Source organism: Staurois parvus, unplaced genomic scaffold, assembly GCF_062004578.1.
Source record: "Staurois parvus isolate SC_StPar_1 unplaced genomic scaffold, SC_StPar_1.0 ptg000461l, whole genome shotgun sequence".
NCBI lineage: Eukaryota > Metazoa > Chordata > Amphibia > Anura > Ranidae > Staurois > Staurois parvus.
Window position 1 is genome coordinate 1665931 of NW_028318257.1, and position 19665 is coordinate 1685595.

General features: G+C 46.1%; 1 protein-coding gene across 2 annotated transcripts in view; it reads left to right on the forward strand.

The window, feature by feature from the left end:
- Window positions 1–19665, forward strand: part of LOC149452843 (uncharacterized) — a 131400-nt gene that overhangs the window by 50459 nt on the left and 61276 nt on the right. Inside the window, exons 7-16 of one of the 2 annotated variants that reach the window (XM_089688940.1) lie at window positions 1276–1431; window positions 1517–1614; window positions 4968–5100; window positions 5208–5372; window positions 9830–9906; window positions 10092–10282; window positions 17432–17532; window positions 18742–18855; window positions 19081–19237; window positions 19328–19482. In XM_089688940.1, coding sequence (XP_089545066.1) covers window positions 1276–1431; window positions 1517–1614; window positions 4968–5100; window positions 5208–5372; window positions 9830–9906; window positions 10092–10282; window positions 17432–17532; window positions 18742–18855; window positions 19081–19237; window positions 19328–19482 — 1347 coding nt within the window. The remainder of the gene's footprint in view (window positions 1–1275; window positions 1432–1516; window positions 1615–4967; window positions 5101–5207; window positions 5373–9829; window positions 9907–10091; window positions 10283–17431; window positions 17533–18741; window positions 18856–19080; window positions 19238–19327; window positions 19483–19665) is intronic. The other variant, XM_089688941.1, reaches the window with a different exon arrangement.

The window sequence follows — 19665 nt, forward strand, 5'->3', positions numbered from 1 at the left end:
AGCTGATCAGAGCAGAACAGGATGGATGTCCCAGACACCTGTTGCCTTTATGGGCGGCTGGGGGTAAACGGACTCCGCTGTCTGTTTCTATCAGGCTACATCTGCTCCACCAAAACTGAAAAGGACACAGTCCTTTCCCTTTTTGCAGACCTGATTAGACCCAGAGGTGGGTGTAAATGGACACACCTACTTTTCCATAGGGCTCTTTGGACCTTCTGATCAGTTCCACCTGAAAAAAGTGACAGGTGGACCCGATTGGAAAGGCCGTGTGAAAGGGCCTAAGACTCCAAGCTTAAACAGATACCGTATTTTTCACTCCATAAGACACACCTAGGTTTTAGAGGAGAAAAACAAGAAAAAAAATATTCTGAACCAATAGACTGCGGACTCAGTGCAGGTGATGACCAGAGACTGCGGACGCAGTGCAGGGGATGACCAGAGACTGCGGACGCAGTGCAGGGGATGACCAGAGACTGCGGACGCAGTGCAGGGGATGACCAGAGACTGCGGACGCAGTGCAGGGGATGACCATAGACTGCGGATGCAGTGCAGGGGATGACCAGAGACTGCGGACCTTTGGGGAGGGAGGGGCAGCGGGTACTTGAATTTGGCAGGTACACGCTCCCACTTCTGCGGAGTTGTCCTTCCTTCTCTCCGCGGCGGCTTCTGTGACAGCCGGGTGCCCACTGTGCATGCGCGAGAAGCGCTGCGCTTTGTGAATGGCCCGGAGCCTTCTGGGACCTGGCATGTGTCCCAGAAGATGCCAGACCATTCACAAAGCGCAGCGCTTCTCGCGCATGCACAGTGGGCACCCGGCTGTCACAGAAGCCGCCGCGGGAAGACTGCAGCACTGGAGCGAGGAACAGGTAAGGTCCTGCAGGAGAGAAGAGCTGAGCGGCCGGCCCGATATCCTGACATGGTGGCGGCAGAAATACCGGACCGGCCGCTTTACATTCGCTCCATAAGACGCACTGACATTTTCCCCCCTTTTTGGGGGGAAAAAAGTGCGTCTTATGGAGTGAAAAATACGGTAATTTATAGGTAGTTTGTGTAAGGGTTCATTCAGACAGGCGTAGTCCAGCCGTCCATGCTGTGCCACTTTTCTGCTGTGTATGCATCCACCTGTCTGAACCCTTACACAATTATTTTTTTTTTTAGTCATTTTATAAACTTGCATCATACTGTTTGAGTAAAGGTAATGACTTTAAGCTTCAAATTCTTGGTTTTATATTTGTACAATCGGCACAAATATTACACAATTTTTTTTTTTTACAGCTTCAGCAGATTCTTCAGACCTTCCAACACCCTCCGAAGCCACAGTCTCCAGTTATTGAAGAGAATATATATTCCCAAGTACAGTCGATTACTTGTCAAATGAACACTCAACCCCAGCCGTCTCACCAGTCAGAAAGGAAAAGTACCCTTGATAAGGTAATTACTATTTGAGCAATTTAAGGTTTTTCTTTTCCCTTTTCTGTATGTCCTTTTCTGAAAGCATGTGCTATGTCTTTAACAGTTGCTGGACCGATTTGATTATGACGATGAACCTGAAGCAGCTGATGAGCCAAAGAAAGATATGTCCAGTCCCACTCCACCACCTTTACAACCTCCATTGTGAGTAAACGGCCTTCAATGCCTTCTGATCCCCTGGTACACCAAACATGCCAGACTTTGATAAAAGTAGTAGTGCTTAATAATAGAGGTACGTCTTTAATGTGCATTATCTGGGTACAGGTTGTCATCCCCTCCCTCTGCCTGTAAAAGTAATCCAGCAGCTGCTTAGACACTTGGATTACTTTTACTTGAGAGAGAATCACCTGCTTGGAAAAAATGATACCAGGATCATGGTTGCAGACTCACCCAGTAGTTGCTCTGAAATAGCCTGTTCATTTTCAAATTAAACAGTTTATGCTCTTTAGTTTCTTGTTTTTAAGACCTGTGCTTGCTATGCCTCCTATTCCCCCAGTCATGGCACATACCTTCTGTAGTTATTTCTCCAAGAAGCAGTAATGTAATTCAGCCCCACTTGCTGTGGTGGGCGGACCAAGACTCTTAGACACATTCAACATGTTCAGGCCTAGTATACCTGCCCACATTCACTACAATTTCTTTTGGATGATGGGAACTGTAGTTTCCTTTTGCTGCAGAGAGGAGAGGATGGTGTAATCCCTGCTATTACACCTTCTCCTTGGCAGAACAGATGCTGTTATCTTTTGAATTACAGAGATGAGGTCATGAAAATTCAATTAGATTTCTCTCCTAAAAGGTAACCATTTTCAAAATTGTATAAACTGTTTAGTGTTTCGTGTAGGGGTGTGTACTAATATTTTCTTGTGATGTTTGAGGAATTTTGAGACTAAATAAATTCATATTAAAAGCAACTAGAGATGAGTGAGGGCATTTTAAAGTTAGGCAAGTATACAAAGTTATTGAAATTAAAACTTATATTAACAACTGCATCAGGCCTATCTTTACTAGACCCATTTAACGTTTTTGTTGCTAGGTCCGTATGCCGTACAGACCTGACAGCGGGGCGTTTTAAACACAATCCATGGGCTGCAGCCACCTGGATTTTTTCTAAAACTGACAGGCCGTTTCATGCCTGTCATGTCGAAGCAGTTGGGCGGCTGTGCTGCTGCCCGATTGCTTCCACAGCCCTGTGCCCCCCTCTCAGTGCTTCCGCCATGTATTCTAGGCTCCGCTTGCCCATCTGTGGGCCCGGGGTCGACATGGAGGGTGCCTGCGGGTGGAGGGGACAGTGGGCATACGTCCGCTCTCCTCCCCTATTCTCCCTGTGACCTGGAAAGCCGCGTGTAGGATGTTACTTCCAGGTCACCACTGTCACTCTAGCTGGGGAGAAATGTATTGCAATACATGCAGAGGATCTTAGACCCTGGATGTCTCTTTAAAGAGTGCCTGTCCCCTAAAAATCATCACATAGGGAACTTTGTGTGCCCTATGTGATAAAAAAAAAAAAAAAAAGTCCATTGTGATAGACGTGTTACATATCGCCCTACACATCAGAGTGAGAACAACCGTTCTAGCACAAAACCTTCTCTGTAACACTAAACTGATGACCTATAGGGGCTTTTGAAGAGTTGCCTATAGAAAATATAAGGTACTGAAGTTTGTCACCAGTTCACAGGTACATACAGATTTAAGGTTTGACATGTTTTGTAATCTTATTTACTCGGCACAACCTCGTCTTTTGTATTTTACCAAAAATTTGGGTAATTTTTGGTTTTGCCCTAAAATTCTCTTCAGTGTGTTTTTTACTGAAATTGAATTTCCTAGACCTTTGCGGTAATATTGTATGACATACGAAATTGGAACTACCACTATTTTATTCTTTAGGTTGTCTGATTTCAGAAAATACGTTTGGGGGTTTTGTGTAATCTTCTAGCCTAAAATGATTGTGTGTACAAAAATGGCCCTGGCAGTGAAAGGGTTATTAATCTTCATGGATTTAATAGTTGCACATAAAGTGGACAGTTGTGGTAAAGGCATTCATTTGAAATCCTGTATGTTTCAAGTTCTTGCATGCATTGTTGAGTGAAAACTTTTTACAGATAGGGTTGTAGTTTTTCTAAGACAGCCTTTTTCAACCAGGGTGCCTTCAGGTTTCCCATGGAGTGCCGTGGCAAATTGCCTAAAAATTGCCCAACAATTGTATATTAGCCAGCAGGTGGATACAGCCTGCCTTTTAGTTACTCAAAGCCACAGGTTTTCATTGTGGACCGTTACAACCTTATAACTGCCGGTGTCCTAACAACCAGTGATGTCATCAGTCTATAAGGACGTCAAGCACAGCATACTTGTTTGCCCCCTTCCATGCCCCTCTTCATCAGCACTGGGGTCTCACATTAGCTAAGAGAGAAGAGAAACATTTGAATACTAGTCAGTACCAGTGTTCAAAGGCATGTTTGCTTTGCAGCCTCCAACGTTGGGTGTCCTACGTGTGTCAATGTTGCTGCATTTTCTAAAACAAAGTTTAGTTTTTACATTTTAGAATGAGGTGCCTCGAGATTGTGCATAAATTTTAAATGGTACATCGACTGAAGAAGGGTTGAGAAACACTGTTCTAAGACATAGCTTTGTTGTATGTATTGGGTTCAATTGTGTGGCAGGTTTTTCTTTAAAATAAGTTGTTGGGTTCCACCTTTTGAATTGCACAGCATTCTTGTTTACCCCTCCCCTGCCCTTCTCCATCAGCACTGGGGTCAGATTAGCTGAGTGAGAGAGAAACTGATTGAGAAGAGCAACAATGCAGTACCAGTGTGCAAAGGTGTATTTACTTTGGAAGAATAAATCCTCTCTAAGGCTGGGTGTCCCACATGTACAAATGTTACTGCGTTCTGTAAAACTAATTAGTTTTTAACATTTTGTTATGGGTGCTTCGAGATTGTGTAGGATTTTAAAGGGGCCTTGACTGCAAAAAGGTTGATTAACACTGACTTAGACACAGCCTGGCTGGTTCCGCTATAATGTGCCTGATTACCAATGTACTTTTCCAATATACTGCATAAAATGTGTTTAATGCTGGTCTTTTGATCTGCTTCAAAGCTTTGTAATTTCAAACAGCAGGATTTAAAGTGTAACTAAAGGCAGTTTTTTTTTTTTTTTTTGGGATAGAGTGAAGAGGGGTTAGAACCCCTGTTAAATTTTAATGCTCTCTGTGTCCCCATTAGGGAGATTCTTCCTTACTGTTTGTCACGTTTACAGTTCTGATTGAAAGTAAAAGAAGAAAAACAAATATTGAGTTGACATCAGGACACCAATAGCGGAAAAATGTTCCAGTGGGGACACTAGTTCTAGTGACATGCTTGTATTCCCTCACTTTGGAGAGATTTCCTCTTTTTTTTGGCTTTAAAAAAAAAATATTGCCTTTTAGTTACACTAAGTCTAAATCCTAAAATTTACATCTTTACATTGATGGTGACTTCATAAAATGTTATCTTGTTTTGTAGCCCATTTCCTGTAGAGACAAACCAGCCTCCTGCATCATTCCCACAGATTCCAGGTCAAATGCCAAACATGGACCACTTTCAGATTATACAGCCACACATGATAGGAATGCCTCAGGAGTCTCTTCTTAATCAGGTGTCTAAAAACAATTCTTAAAAAAAAAAAGTAATTGTTGGTACATTTCAAATGTCATGTTTGCTTTCTCTTCTGTGTTACAAATTCATTTCCTTTCTTATTTTAAGGCTCCAGTTCCTGCAAATGGGCAGATGCTTGGTTTTGGTATGATGCCCCCCCAGACTTTCCCCACTATGGTTCCACCATTGTCTCAGGAGCCTCCCCAGGCTTTTATCCAACCCTCTTTCCCAGTTCAACAAAATGATATACAGACACAAAAAGATAATCAGCAGGTGAGCCAACATACATTATTCAACTCTGTTAGTATCTAGTGTAGGTAATTTTAACATTCCTAATAAAGATGTTTAAAATGTTCTGTTTATCTGCTTTCCGACCACACACTGTAGCTTAACCTCTACAGTGCAAGCCTGCTGCACAGAATCGTGTATACGTGATTTTGCTTTTCTGGGTAGGTGGCACGTGCACCTATGTCACTGGCTCCTTTTACCTGCCGATTAGTGGGTCCTGGTCAGTGATTCACAGCTGGAACCCGCTGATCGCCAGAGCAAATAACGAGAGAGATCGGTGTTGGTAAACAACACCAATCTATCTGCTGACAGCGGATGTGTGCTGGTTTTAGGAGACCAAAAACGGCACATATTGCACACATTAAACATAGTTGGGCACACAGTTAATCCTTTGGTTGCCTCAGATGTTAAGCCCATCCTGCCTAGTGTCATTAGCTCTGATCACTGTATTAGTGTCACTGGTGGTGTCAGTTCTGCGGGCATTCTGACACTGACATTGTAGACACTTTCATGCAAATCCATTTAATATACACTTATTGGGAGTTTTCTTACCAAAGACGTAGCATTTTAGCCTAATTTTATGAAGAAATGTTGTTTTTTTTTTTTGGGATATGTTTTATAGCAAAAAGTAAAGAATATTATTTTCTCAAATTTTGGTCTTTTTTCGTTTTTTTGCACACAAAAAAAATAAAACTCAGTAGTGATCAAACAATAAAAGAGAGCTCTATTTGTATGAAAATATGTTATTTCATTTATGTACAGTGTTTCATGACTTCGCAATTGTCAGTTAAAGCAGCACAGCGCCATGTAGCAAAAATTGGACTGCAGTGCTGATCAAGCCAGGATAATCCGACAGGGTGGTTGTACAGAAGGTTCTGTACAACCACTGTTCTCTTAGATGGTTTGAAATTCGATCCATATATGGCTGGCATTAAAGTCTTTTCAGTGACTCATGCAGATAGCAAATGTATCAGATAGGAACCACACCTCACTACATTGGATTCAGGCTAGTACACGATGCAGAAGGATGTTCATTTTTTCATGTGAGGTTTACAACCATTTTGACTACCCTTTCCCAACACCTGATTTTAAACATACAGTACTGTGCAAGTCTTAGGCAGGTGTGAAAATATGCTGTAAGTTAAGAATGTTTTAAAAAATAGAAATGTTCACAGTTTATGTTTATCAATTGACAAAATGGAAAGTAAATGAACAGAAGAGAAATCCAATTCACATTATTTGGTGTGACCACCCTTTGCCTTAAAACAGCACCAGTTCTTTCATTTGGACTTGCACACAGGTTTTGAAGGAACTCGGCAGGTAGGTGGTTCCAGACATCTTGGAGAACTGATCTTCTGTGGATGTAGGCTACCTCAAATCTTTCCATCTTCATGTAATCCCATACAGACATGATGTTGAGATCAAGCACTGTGGGGGCCAAACCATCACTTCCTTGTTCTTTATGCTGAAGGTTATTCTTAATGACATTGGCTGTATGTTTGGTGTCATTGCCCTGCTGCAGAATACATTTGGAGCCAATCGCACGCCTCCCTGATGGTATGGCATGATGGAGTATCTGCCAGTATTTCTCAGAATTGAGGGCATTATTAATCTTGATCAAATCTCCAACTCTATTTGAAGTAATGCAGCCCCAAACTTGCAAGAAACCTCCACCATGCATCACTGTTGCCTGCAGACCCTCATTGTACTGCTCTCCAGCCTTTTTTAAACAAACTGCCTCCTGCTACAGCCAGATTCAAATTTTTGACTCCTCAGTCCAGAGCACCTGCTGCCATTTTTTTTGCTACCCAGTTCCTATGTTATCCATCCTTATCATGCCATACCATCAGTGGGATGTGTGATTTGCCCTAAATTTATTCTGCAGCAGAAAGAACACCACCAAACATACAGTTAATGTCATTAAAACAAAACTATGCTCACCCTGGCTCCAGCGATACAGCGTCTCGTTGCTCCCCACCTGGTCACTGACATCTTCAGGCAGCTGGCTTCCGAGTCTCGATTGCCTGCCATCATTGGTTGGGTGAGGATGATGTCACTCCCGCATATGCACGGGAGCTTGGTCAAATTTGTAAAGTGAGCTGTGCATGCGCGGCTCACTGTACAGGGGCAGACAGGCAGGTGAGTATCTTTAATGCGGAAGAGACAAAGCATGTCTCTTCTGCATTAAAATTCCTGGCTGACTTTTTTTCTTTCTTTTTTTTTTTTTTTTTTTTTTTTTTTTTTTTTGTAATCTTAAAGTTCCACTTTAAGAACCATCTCTTTAGTGTAAAAAAAAACAAGAAAAAATCATGGAAGTGATGCTTTGGCACCCACAGAACACGGATGTTAACATAGTCTGTCTGGGATTACATGATGAGACAGAAGGATTTGAGGCAGCCTCCATTCACAGAAGATCTGTGGTTAATTCTCCCAAGATGTTTAACAACCTACCAAGTGTGCCTAGGAGAATTGGTGCTATTTTGAAGGCAAAGGGAGGTCACGCCAAAAATTGATTTGATTTGAATTTCTCTCCTGTTCATTTACTCCCCAACACTTAAATTTCTGAAAGCATTTTTAATTTACAGCATTTTTCACATGTGCCTAAAACTTTTGTACAGTACTGTATATGTGTATACGTATCTAAAATATACGTACCTTTGATGCACATACATGGTGAGACTTGCTCCTTTTGCATACCCTCCAGTGCTGGTATTGGGTAGCCGATAGCACTGCACAGATTGGTGGTGGTCTCTGTAGTACTGTACTGTCCAATGGCATGTCAGGGAATGTCAGTGACACTCTGGAATCATAGGAAGTGGCTGAATGATGCTGGAGATCATTCAGTGTGGAAGAGGACCAAATCCTATGATGGAGGCAAGCAAAGGAAAAAGCTGAAGCCCAAAAGGTGAAATTAATTTACTACAGACACGTGCATCTACAACACATGTACAGTTTCAATAGTCTTCATTATTGCTTCAACCCCTATATATATCTTCACCCATACTGCACTATGCAGGTACGGTGTTTTGACCACTATCTTGTGGATCTTGTTAACAACTAGGCTGTGTTTTTGCAGTGCATCGAATTGGTAAATTGTAATTAAATGCAAAAACGTGCTTAACTGCCAGTATAGGGACATCCATTGAACTTACCTTCTTTATCTGAAAATTTAGATTTAATGGAGGTGGTGGCTACAGAGACAGTGGTTCTTAACCACTTCCCGACCGGCCGTTGTATATAAACGGCCGGACGGTGGCACTGCAGGGTCGGGTGACCGTCTATAAACGGCCTCCCCGCACCCTGCTTGTGCGCGCTCCCTGGGAGCGCGCAGCACCGCGATCCGGTGCCCGCTGTGTCCTCCGGACACAGTGAAACACCGATCGTCGGACGGGACCTCTGTACGAGGTCCCGATCATGTGATCACTGATTGGCCAATCAGTGATCACATGCAAAGTAGTAAGCAAGATGTCACTTGTGACATCATTGCTTACTATGTGTGAAATCTGTGAATGATCACAGAGGTCACATGGTACAAGGCTATTCACAAAAGCCTTGTACCATGTGACAAGCTGTGACCAATCACAGCTCACTCTGTATTTCTCAATGAGTGCAGGAATGCACACAGAGAGAAAGAGAAATGATTGCTTTTACATCCTATATGGGTGTAAAAGCAATCAGTGTAAAAAAAAAAAAAAAAAAATCTTTATCACCCCTCACAAGTAGTACAGTGTCACCATGGTGACACTGTACTGCTAGGGTGACAGTATGTAAAAAAATAAAATAAAAATAAAAAATAATATAAAAAAAATTAAATAATGTAAAAAAAATGTTAAAAATTATAAATTTTGCTTATAAGCTAATTTGGATTTTTTTTTTTTACTAAAAAGATAACGGAATAAATTTTGGCTAAGATTTATGATGAAATATTATTTATTTGCAAAATTTTATAAAAAAAACACTTTTTAAAAAATTGTTTGGACATTTCATTTACATAGCAAAAAAAATACAAATCCCAGCGGTGAATAAATACCACCAAAATAAAGCTTTATCTATCTAAAAAAAATGGTAAAAAATTCATTTGGGTACAGTGTTGCATGACCGCGCAATTGTCATTCAAAGTGTGATAGCGCTAAAAGCTGAAAATTGCCCTGGTCAGGAAGGGGGTAAAAGTGTCCGGACTGGAAGTGGTTAAACCCTTTTAACGTTCTTGGCATATTTGAACTCTGTCTTGTGTGTTTTTTTTTTTTTTTTTTTTTTTTCTTCGTTTACAAATTCCTCAGTATTCAATGAGTACCTTGCTAATGGAAGTAGTTTGGATTACAGTTTTTTTGGACGGTGCATACTTCAATGTGTATGTACAACACCTGGGACCCCACCAGGGTTTTATTAAACTGTTGAGATCTTTGCCAAGACTTATTTAGGAAACTTTTCTGTTTTTATAGGAGGTATCCATGGAAATAGAGCAACCTTCTATTCAGGAATCAAAACGACCTGCAGAACGTCAGAGATCTGTTTCTAGGTTTGCATTTACAGCTTTAAACCGTTTGAACGCCATTTCAAAATTGTGTTATAGTTCATTTATTTAAAACATCAATGTATAGTATCTGTTTTACAATTGCCCAGTCCTCTCCTGGGCTTCTTGAGATTTGTTACTTCATTTCTTAATTGCCTTACAATGTGTACCTTTTTTTTTTTTCCCCCTAGATCACCAAAAAGGCGGCGTTCCCGATCTAGTTCACGTTCTCGCAGATCCAGGCACAGACGCTCTCGTTCTAGATCCCGTGATAGGCGCCGTCATTCTCCTAAATCTCGCTCTCAGGAGAAGCGTGACCGAGAAAAGGAAAGAGAACGCAGAATTAAAGGTCTTCCTCCTATCAAAGCTGATTCAGTTAGTGGTGAGTTTTAACGTTTTTTTCATTAGTACTTTATTTTATTTTTTTATTTAATTTTAAACAAAGTAATATTTTATTTCATAAGCCGTGCTCCAACTAGAATTATGGATGGATTTGAGTAGCTAGGGAAGGAAGTGTGCACACATGGTTTAATATCTTACAGGACAAGTTAGGATTTAGTTAAGGGAGAAGATCACCTTTTTATAAAGAAGAAAAAAAAAAAAGTACATCTTTTTTGCAGGTAAAAAATGTGCATTTATTTTTTCATTAGGAGCCTGTAAAGCATTGAACCTGCGATCAGCAGATCACAGGTGCAATCTCGGGCTCCTGCAGACTCAGTGTACCTGTCTGCCCATACCTTGTATGGATATGCATTTACTCAATGACAGGAAGCATCAGTGAATTACTTGGTGCACTCTTCATTGCCGTAGTAGTTAATTGAGAACAACGAACTGTCAGCTGCAATGGATGATAGTAGTTCTATTCACAGAACTCTGTGAAAGATGGCCAGGTGAGCAGGACCCTGCACGGCCACAGTTTTTTTTTTTTTTTTATTGTGATAGGGGGTCCAAGGAGAAGATCTCCGGCCTACTGTCACAACTGGGGCTCAGGGGGGTTTGCAGGCTGCTCATTTAATAACGTGACATGTTACATCCTGGATATGGGTGTAACTTGTAACATGCTGTGAAAGCTGAACTTATCCTGTAACACTAATCTGTGCATCTAGCCCTCCTGAACTAAATTGGACTAACATCCCACCGCAGTTCCCTCTGCTTGCCTTTCTTGCACAGTCATGGCCCGGTTGGTGATAACATCCTTGGCAATGAAATTCTCTTCTAAGGAAGTCTGATCACAACAGCGATAAGAAAAAAAATGTGCTGTGCTGTGGACGTCCGGCGAGACAGACGTGTCTCGGCGAGCTCCTGCTCCCCCGGCCCCAATCCACTGCCATCTGGGCGGCAGCGGACCCTGACGGGGGCCCCACGACCCTCCGGTCCCTGTTCGCCAGTCAGGGAAGGCCACTGGACCTTTCTCCCGGAGCTCCGGGACTTGCGGCCTACCCGGCACCTGAAGCCGCGGCCTCGATTTTTGGCGCGGCCGACCAGGATCGCCGGACTACTACTTCCGCTCCGCTCCTCGGTCCCCGCCGATCAGCCAGCCTCCCCAGGGTCCCCCTCACCGACTCTGGGTCCATCCCCGACCACCGGGTACCAGATCGCCCGGAGCAGCCACTGGATGGTCAGCTTAAGCACCCCTGCGCCCCTGCCGCTGCCATCAGGGCCCATCCAGGCCCCTGTGCCTGCTGCCGAGGTCCCCACCAACACCCACAGTCACTCCGTCCCTCCAGCGGAGCTCCGGCGGTTCGCAGCAGCTTGAGGCCTACCACGGCACCCGAAGCCGCGGTGTTTCCTGCCAGCCGTGGCTGGAATTGCAGCCGCGGCGGGACGCCTCCGCTCCTCCGGGAAGCTACCACCACCACCAACGGTCCTGCTAACCCAGGAGGGATCCACCTCCACCCCGACGCTCCAGGACACCAGGTACTTCACCAGGGGCGCCCACTACCCACCAGGGAGCCCAACCACCATCACACCGCCAGCCTCCAGGGACTCACTCAGGGATCCCACCATCCACCTGAAACCCCAAACCACCAGGGACCCTAAGCCACTATCCCTCCAGGGATCGCTACTACCCCACCAGGGATAGCACGGCCACCATCCCACCGGGGATCCCCTGCCCACCACCCCACCTGGGACTACCAGCCAGCCACCACACCAGGGACCGCTCGCCCAGCACCCTGCTTTCCGGCACGCTATTCCCTCTGGCGATGCCCCGGCGACTAATGGCCCACCACGACCCTTGAAGCCGCGGTCTCTCCTACCGGCCGCAACAGAACACGGTTGAGCACAAACCACGCAGGGCCGACGATCGCTACCGCAACGCCCCGCTCGACCCTGATGACGATCCTTCAACACCTTCAGCGCCTCACGACGCCGAGCCCTCAGCACCCGACGCCTGGCCTCAACAACCCCAGTCACCGAGCCGCCAGCATCACCAGTCGCCGTGCCTACCATCGCCCCCAGCCATCGCACCCTACGACCCCTCCACTAGCCGAACCACCGTACCCACTGAAGACATGCCACAGCACCCATGGTCGCCAGCTTACTGCACCCACAGACTGCTGCCAACCAGCTGCCGCCCTCCACCCTCACTCTACCCCTACAGAAGGACTCAAATGACTCTCCCACGGTAATACAGATTCCCCACACCACCTTGCCCTGACCTGTATCCCTTCACCTCCCCTGACCCAACTGTCACCCCACCCACCCCAACATGCCTCCTGCACTCCTCCTCCTCATTTTCCTCTCCACCATCCCAAAAATCACCTCCCTCTACCCGCCTACCCCCCCAAAACAGCTCTACATTGCCCCTTCACTTCTCCCCTCTCCCCACTACGGCACTCACCACCTCCTCCTGCTACTCCACTCCCCCGTCGACCCACGTGCCACCACTATCAGACCCACACACTCCTACACTACCCATCCCCATGCCACCTTCCTCACCCTTCTCCTTCTCCTATCTGCTGGGGACATCTCCCCGAACCCTGGCCCCTCGCCACCTCACCCCTTCTCTAGGGACCCCCCTGCTCCCGCCAGCTGCCGTAACCCCCTCAACCTCATATCTGTGCCCCTTCTCCCCGCATCCATCCCCCCTCTCTCGGTTGCACTCCTGAACGCCCGCTCGGTCTGCAACAAACTTACTGCCATCCATGACCTCTTTATCTCCCGCTCCCTTAACCTCCTAGCCATCACCGAAACCTGGGTACAGGCCACTGACTCCACCTCCCCTGCGGCACTCTCCTATGGAGGTCTCGTCTGGTCCCATTCACCAAGACTGAGCGTTCACAAAGGTGGTGGGGTCGGCCTGCTCCTATCACCGCTGAGCACCTTCCAGGTCCTCCCTAATCCTCCCTCCCTAACCTTCTTCTCCTTCGAGGCTCACTGTATCCGGCTCTTCACCCCCACCCCCCTAAGGATCGCAGTGATCTACAGGCCGCCCGGATCCATACCCCGCTTCCTGGATGACTTCGCTGCCTGGCTTCCCTTCTTCCTCTCCTCTGAGCTACCAACCATCATCCTCGGGGACTTCAATATCCCCATCAATGACAACAGCCTGGCTACTTCCCAACTCCTCCACCTAACCTCCTCCTTCGCGCTCACACAGCACACTCAATCCTCCACCCACATCATTGGGAACACCCTGGATCTAGTCTTCTCCCACCTCTGTACCCTCAACCAGTTCTCTAACACCCCCTTCCCTCTCTCCGACCACCACCTCCTCACGTTCTCCATCTCCCCTTCCCCTAACTCCCCCCCCCCCCCCCCCCCCCAGAGCGCCAAACCATCACCAGCCGCAACCTCCGCAACCTGAACCCGGCCCCCCTCCACTCAGCTGCCGACCGCCTACACGACAGCATCCTTCCACTGTCTTGTCCTGACCTAGCCACTAACACGTACAACGACTCACTATCAGCTACCCTAGACTCTCTGGCACCCCTAACCACACGCTACATCAAACCCAGACCGCTCCAACCCTGGCAGAACGACCACACTAAATGCCTCAAACGTCGCAGTCGCGCGCTAGAGAGACTATGGCGCAAAACCAGGTCCCCCCGTTCATTCTCCCTCTACAAATCTGCCTTCCTCACTTACACCTCCTCCCTCCACGCCGCCAAGCAGGCTTACTTCGTAAACCTGATTAACACCCTCTCCTCCTGCCGTCGCCGACTCTTCTCCACCTTCAACTCCCTGCTCTCCCCCCCCCCCCCCCCTCCTCCACTCAGTACCTCACTCACCGCCCACGAAATTGCCACTCATTTCCACAACAAAATTGATGCAATCCGTCAGGACATAGTCAACTCGCAATCTACCTCCCCACCTAGCCTCCCCCCCCCTATCTCCCCCTCATCTCTTCCCTCCTCTGACCTCGCAACCGCACTGCCCCCCTCCACACCCAAGACCCCGCTTACCGTAACCCAACCAGCTCTGCACTCCTTCAGCCCTACTACCACTGAGGAAGTCACCAGGGTCTTCTCAGAAGCCCGCCTCACTACCTGCCCCCTGGACCCTATCCCCTCTCGACTCCTCCAGTCAGCCCCCTCTTCCCTCATCTGCTCCCTCACCCACATCTTCAATCTCTCCCTCTCTACCGGCGTATTCCCCTCCCCCCTAAAGCATGCGCACATCAACCCCCCTACCCAAAAAGTCCTCCCTGGACCCCTCTGACCCAAACAACCAGAGACCCATCTCCCTGCTGCCACTCACTTCCAAACTCCTGGAGCGCTTAGTCTACAACCGCCTAAGCGCCCACCTAACTGACAACAACCTCCTTGATCCACTACAGTCCGGCTTCCGTCCCCTACACTCCACTGAAACCGCCCTCCTCAAAATCACCAACGACCTACTAACCGCCAAAGCCAAATGCGACTACTCTGTCCTCCTCCTCCTGGACCTCTCCGCGGCCTTCGACACAGTTGACCACCCCCTCCTCCTTAATAAACTACTCTCCCTTGGCATCAGAGACACCGCTGTCTCCTGGTTCTCCTCGTACCTATCCCGACGCTCCTTCAGTGTCACCTACAATGGTGCCTCCTCCCCCTCACTCCCCCTCTCTGTTGGGGTCCCCCAGGGCTCTGTCCTTGGACCCCTTCTCTTCTCCATCTACACCTCCTCCCTTGGCAAACTCATACACTCCCACGGCTTCAACTACCATCTCTATGCTGATGACACTCAAATTTACCTCTCCACCCCTCACCTCACCTCCACCTTCTCCGCCCGCATCACTCACCTCCTAAACGACATCTCTGACTGGATGTCGCTCCATTTCCTCAAACTCAACCTCTCCAAAACCGAGCTTCTCGTCTTCCCTCCTGCCCGCGCCCCCCCCCCCCCCCCCATCCTATCCATCACTACTAACATCACCACCATCAATCCCGCCCCGCAAGCCAAAGTCCTTGGAGTCATTCTGGACTCTAACCTCTCCTTCCAACCTCATGTCAAATCACTTACAAACACATGCAGACTCCACCTCCGCAATATCGCCAAAATACGCTCCTTCCTTACCCCAGACACCACTAAACTACTTGTGCACTCCCTGATTATCTCACGCCTTGACTACTGCAACTCCCTCCTCACCGGCCTACCCCAGTGCAGGCTCTCCCCGCTTCAGACCATCCTCAACTCAGCGGCTAGACTCATCCACCTCACCACCCGCTCCACCTCTGCCACCCCCCTCTGCCTCTCCCTCCACTGGCTCCCTATCGCCCAACGCATCAAATTCAAACTACTCACTCTGACCTACAAAGCCATTCACAACACTGCCCCTAACTACCTCACCAACCTGATTCCCAAGTACCACCCTACCCGTACCCTTCGCTCTTCACAGGACCTCCTTCTATCTTGCTCCCTGGTCTCCTCCTCACACGCACGTCTGCAAGACTTCTCCAGGTCCTCCCCCATCCTCTGGAACTCACTACCCCAATCCATCAGACTGTCACCTTCCCTCCTCACCTTCAGGCGCTCCCTGAAAACCCACCTCTTCAGGGAAGCCTACCCCACCCTCACCTAACTGCTGCTCTCCTTCATTCCTCCTACCACTCCATCCCCCACAGCCACTTCCTCCTGTACCACTACCCCCTCCCTCCTAGATTGTAAGCTCGAAAGAGTAGGGCCCTATAACCCCTCGTGTGCTGTTTGTAGTTGCTGTAATGTTTCATGTATTGTCCCCCCCTCTATTGTACAGCGCTGAGCAAACCCTTTGGCGCTATATAAACTCAATGTAATGTAATAATTTGCAGGAAGCGGAGGACAAAAGCACTTAGTGATATTAACCACTTGCCTACTTATACCCCCTTCCTTACCAGGCCAATTTTCAGCTTTCAGCGTTGTCACACTTTGAATGACAATTGCGCGGTCATGCAACATTGTACCTATATGAAATTTTTATCTTTTTTTTTTCACAAATAGAGCTTTCTTTTGATGGTATTTACTTGCTGCTGGGGGTTTTAGTTTTTGCGCTATAAACAAAAAAGCAAAAAATTTTTAAAAAAAATTGTTTTGTTTCTATTATAAAATTTTGCAAACAGGTAACTTTTCTCCTTTATTGATGTGCCTTGATGAGGCTGCACCGATGGGCGGCACCGATCATCAGTGCCCTGATGATCGGTGCCAATCCCTGCTCTGACAACTGCTGGTTCTTGGCAGTAGTTTCCCCACGTTCTGACAGCATGGGGAAAGTGTGGCCGAGAACTGGCAATTGCATTTCCCTGCGATCAGCGTGTCATTGGACACAGCTGATCACGTGGTAAAAAGCCACTGTGATTGGCCTTTTACCACATCACGTGATCAGCTGTGTCCGTAGGACTCGAGGGGCGCGCAGGAGAGAGTGTTCTGGGAGGACGTCATATGACGCCCTCCCAGAACTGGCTGGCCGCAGTGTAACCATCATTCGGTTATCTGCGGTTGGCGACTGGTTAAAGCTTTGGGGGTTTTTTGTTTTTGTGTTTGTTTTTTTTTATAACAAACAATACATACCTGCTCTGTGCAGTGGTTTTGCACAAGGCAGCCCCGATCCTCTTCGGTACCTTGGAGGCGCTCCTGGCTCCTCCCTCTTGGCCATTGCCCCCAATTGCAAGCCGCCTGCTTGCTCCCGAGCTCTGCTCTGTGTCCTTAAGAGACACAGACATGCTGCTTGGCCTGCCCCTGCAGTCTCCTCATTTGCTCACTGGCTGTAATTTACGGCAGTGGGAGCCAATGGCTCCAGCCGCTGTATCTCAGCCAGTGAGGAGAGAGAAACCAAGGACAGCTGAGGGGGGGGGGGGGAGCAGCACGCTGCAGGATTTTTTTTTCACCTTCGTGCATAGAATGCATGAAGGTAAAAAAATCTTCAGCCTTTACAACCACTTTAAGAATACATACTTGAATAGAATTTTTTTTCAAAAATTTTTTAGACTGGAGCTCTTTGTGGCTTTAACCCAGCCAAGCAGTTTATGTAGATCACCTATAAAACGTCATTGGCAAGATGTTGAGGACTGTTGGTATATAGTTGTGGGACACCTCCCTGAAATTATTTTATATATATTCTCTTGTTTAACAGTTTGCAGTACAACTCTTTGGGTTGGGCAGCTGGACAAAAGAACAACCCAGCAAGATGTTGGAAACCTTTTAGAAGAATTTGGACCAATTGAGTCAATCAATGTAAGTGAATTTTTGCAAGACTGCTAATTTTTTTTCTCTTTTTTTACCTGTTGACCTAGTCAGTTTTTGCCAACATTGGCTTTGAAAACCATTAACTGGCAAATCTCATCCTTGGCCATTTGTTTGAGGCCTTTGGCCTCTGACTGTGAAGTTGAAAGCTTTGTTCAGGGAGTAGCTCACATTTGTCCCTCTGTCTCCTGTGTCCCCTTGGGGTCTCGCTCAGCTCTCTTGAAGTCACCATTTTAACCTATTGGGTATATTGCCTTGTTTTTACTTGCCCTAAGGTGACTTTTCTGTGGCTTTACTTTTGTGAGCAGAGTCAGAGTTCCTGGCCTTATTTTGTAAGGAAACCTTTCTTAGTGTTGCACAAGGGCAAAGTTGTCTTGAAGCCCAAGACCTTCTTCCTGAAGATGGACTCTGCTTTTCATCTTAATATATATTCCTTTCTTGCTTATGTCCTGGTCTGAAACATCCTAGGGAATCTTCACTCTACTGTCTGGACATGGTGCAAGAACTGTGAAAGTCTGCCTCCCAGCTTTTGAAGTATTAATGAATAGTTTGCACTAGGCTCTACAGTAAATTGTAGTACTTCACTGTGAAGGCTACTGCAGTTCGATAAATTTCAGCTTATTGCACTGCTTTTTTTTTTTTTTTTTTTTTTTCTTTTTCCTTTTCAGCCTTATTCAACCAATTCATTGACGTGTCTGCACAGCAGAATGCCGTTTCTTGGTCTTTTCAGCACCAATCTTTTGTTTCTTAGATTTGCAAGGCTGCCAGCTGGGTTTCTGTTCACATGTTCTACCAAGTGCATGGCAGTGTTGGGTGCAAGGTGCTACAATTTGCTTTGAGTCTGTCTAGCTTTCTTGACATGTTTAGTTATATGGTTGTGGAATCGGCTAAGTGACTTTCAAGTCACCCTAATTTTCTCCACCAGAAAGCTGATAGACACCTTGACAAGAATACCCATGCTGCTGCCAACATATGCTTTATGTCGGTGGCAGCAAAGCAGCTAAAGAGCATGTATCCAGGAAATAATACTGGTAAGTCAAAAATCCTATTTTTTTGTGATTAAAAGATCTGCTGATATAGCCAGACAAGTGTTTTTCTAGACCCTGCTTTAGACAGTAAACATTGAACAGAGGCGCTGTGCAAGTCAGTCTGAAGTTGAGATTTCATTATAAAGTGATGTTTTCTGTGCCTTGTTTTCAGATGATACCCCCAAGAGGCTGTGCATACATTGTCATGGTTCATAGAATGGATGCATATCGTGCTTTACAAAAACTGAGCAGAGGAAATTACAAAGTAAATACAAAGGCAATAAAGGTAAAGTGTACCAAATTTACTTTTTCTGAGTTCTTGTACGAAGATGTCGAATTTCCTAAGGGGTGTTCACACATAAGTTTTTCTAGAGGTGTCTTGTCTTGTACAGTATATTTCTTTTTGTGATTTTTCAAGTGGGCTTTTAACGTGCGTTTCTCTTTGTAGTGTCAGAACTTTTTTTTGTTTTTTGTTTTGTCTTCATTCATGACATTGTTTTTTGTTTTACAGATTGCATGGGCTTTAAACAAAGGAATTAAACCAGAGTATAAGCAGTATTGGGATGTGGAAATCGGTGTTACTTACATACCATGGAGTAAAGTCAAACCTGAGGAACTAGAGGCATTGTGTGAAGGAGGGATGCTGGATAATGATACAATGTGCCCAGGTAAGCATCACTTTCTGATAAGTGGTAAAAATAAGGTACTATCGGACTACTTTATAGTTTAAGTTGTGGTAATTTTTCTTTTTTCTTCAGATTGGAAAAATATCAGTAAAAAGACAGAGATGGCAGACACATCTCAAAATGGTTCTAAAGCTGAGAATACTCAAATTGAAAACAGTTCACCTGGACACCAGTCTACCCCTATACCTCTGCTCTCTCTTCAGGTTCGTCCAGCATTGGCTGTAGTGGTGAGTGTTAATCAAATTTTGTGTTGCTGTGTCACTTGGGGACTGGTTGCTTACCAACATTGTGCGCTTTATTTTATTTTTGCTTTTACTTTGAATTATTTGCATACAATTTCACTAGAACACTGGTTTACCAGGTGCATAAAATGTGTCTTCTGTATATCGGCCTGCTCACAACTTCCTTCT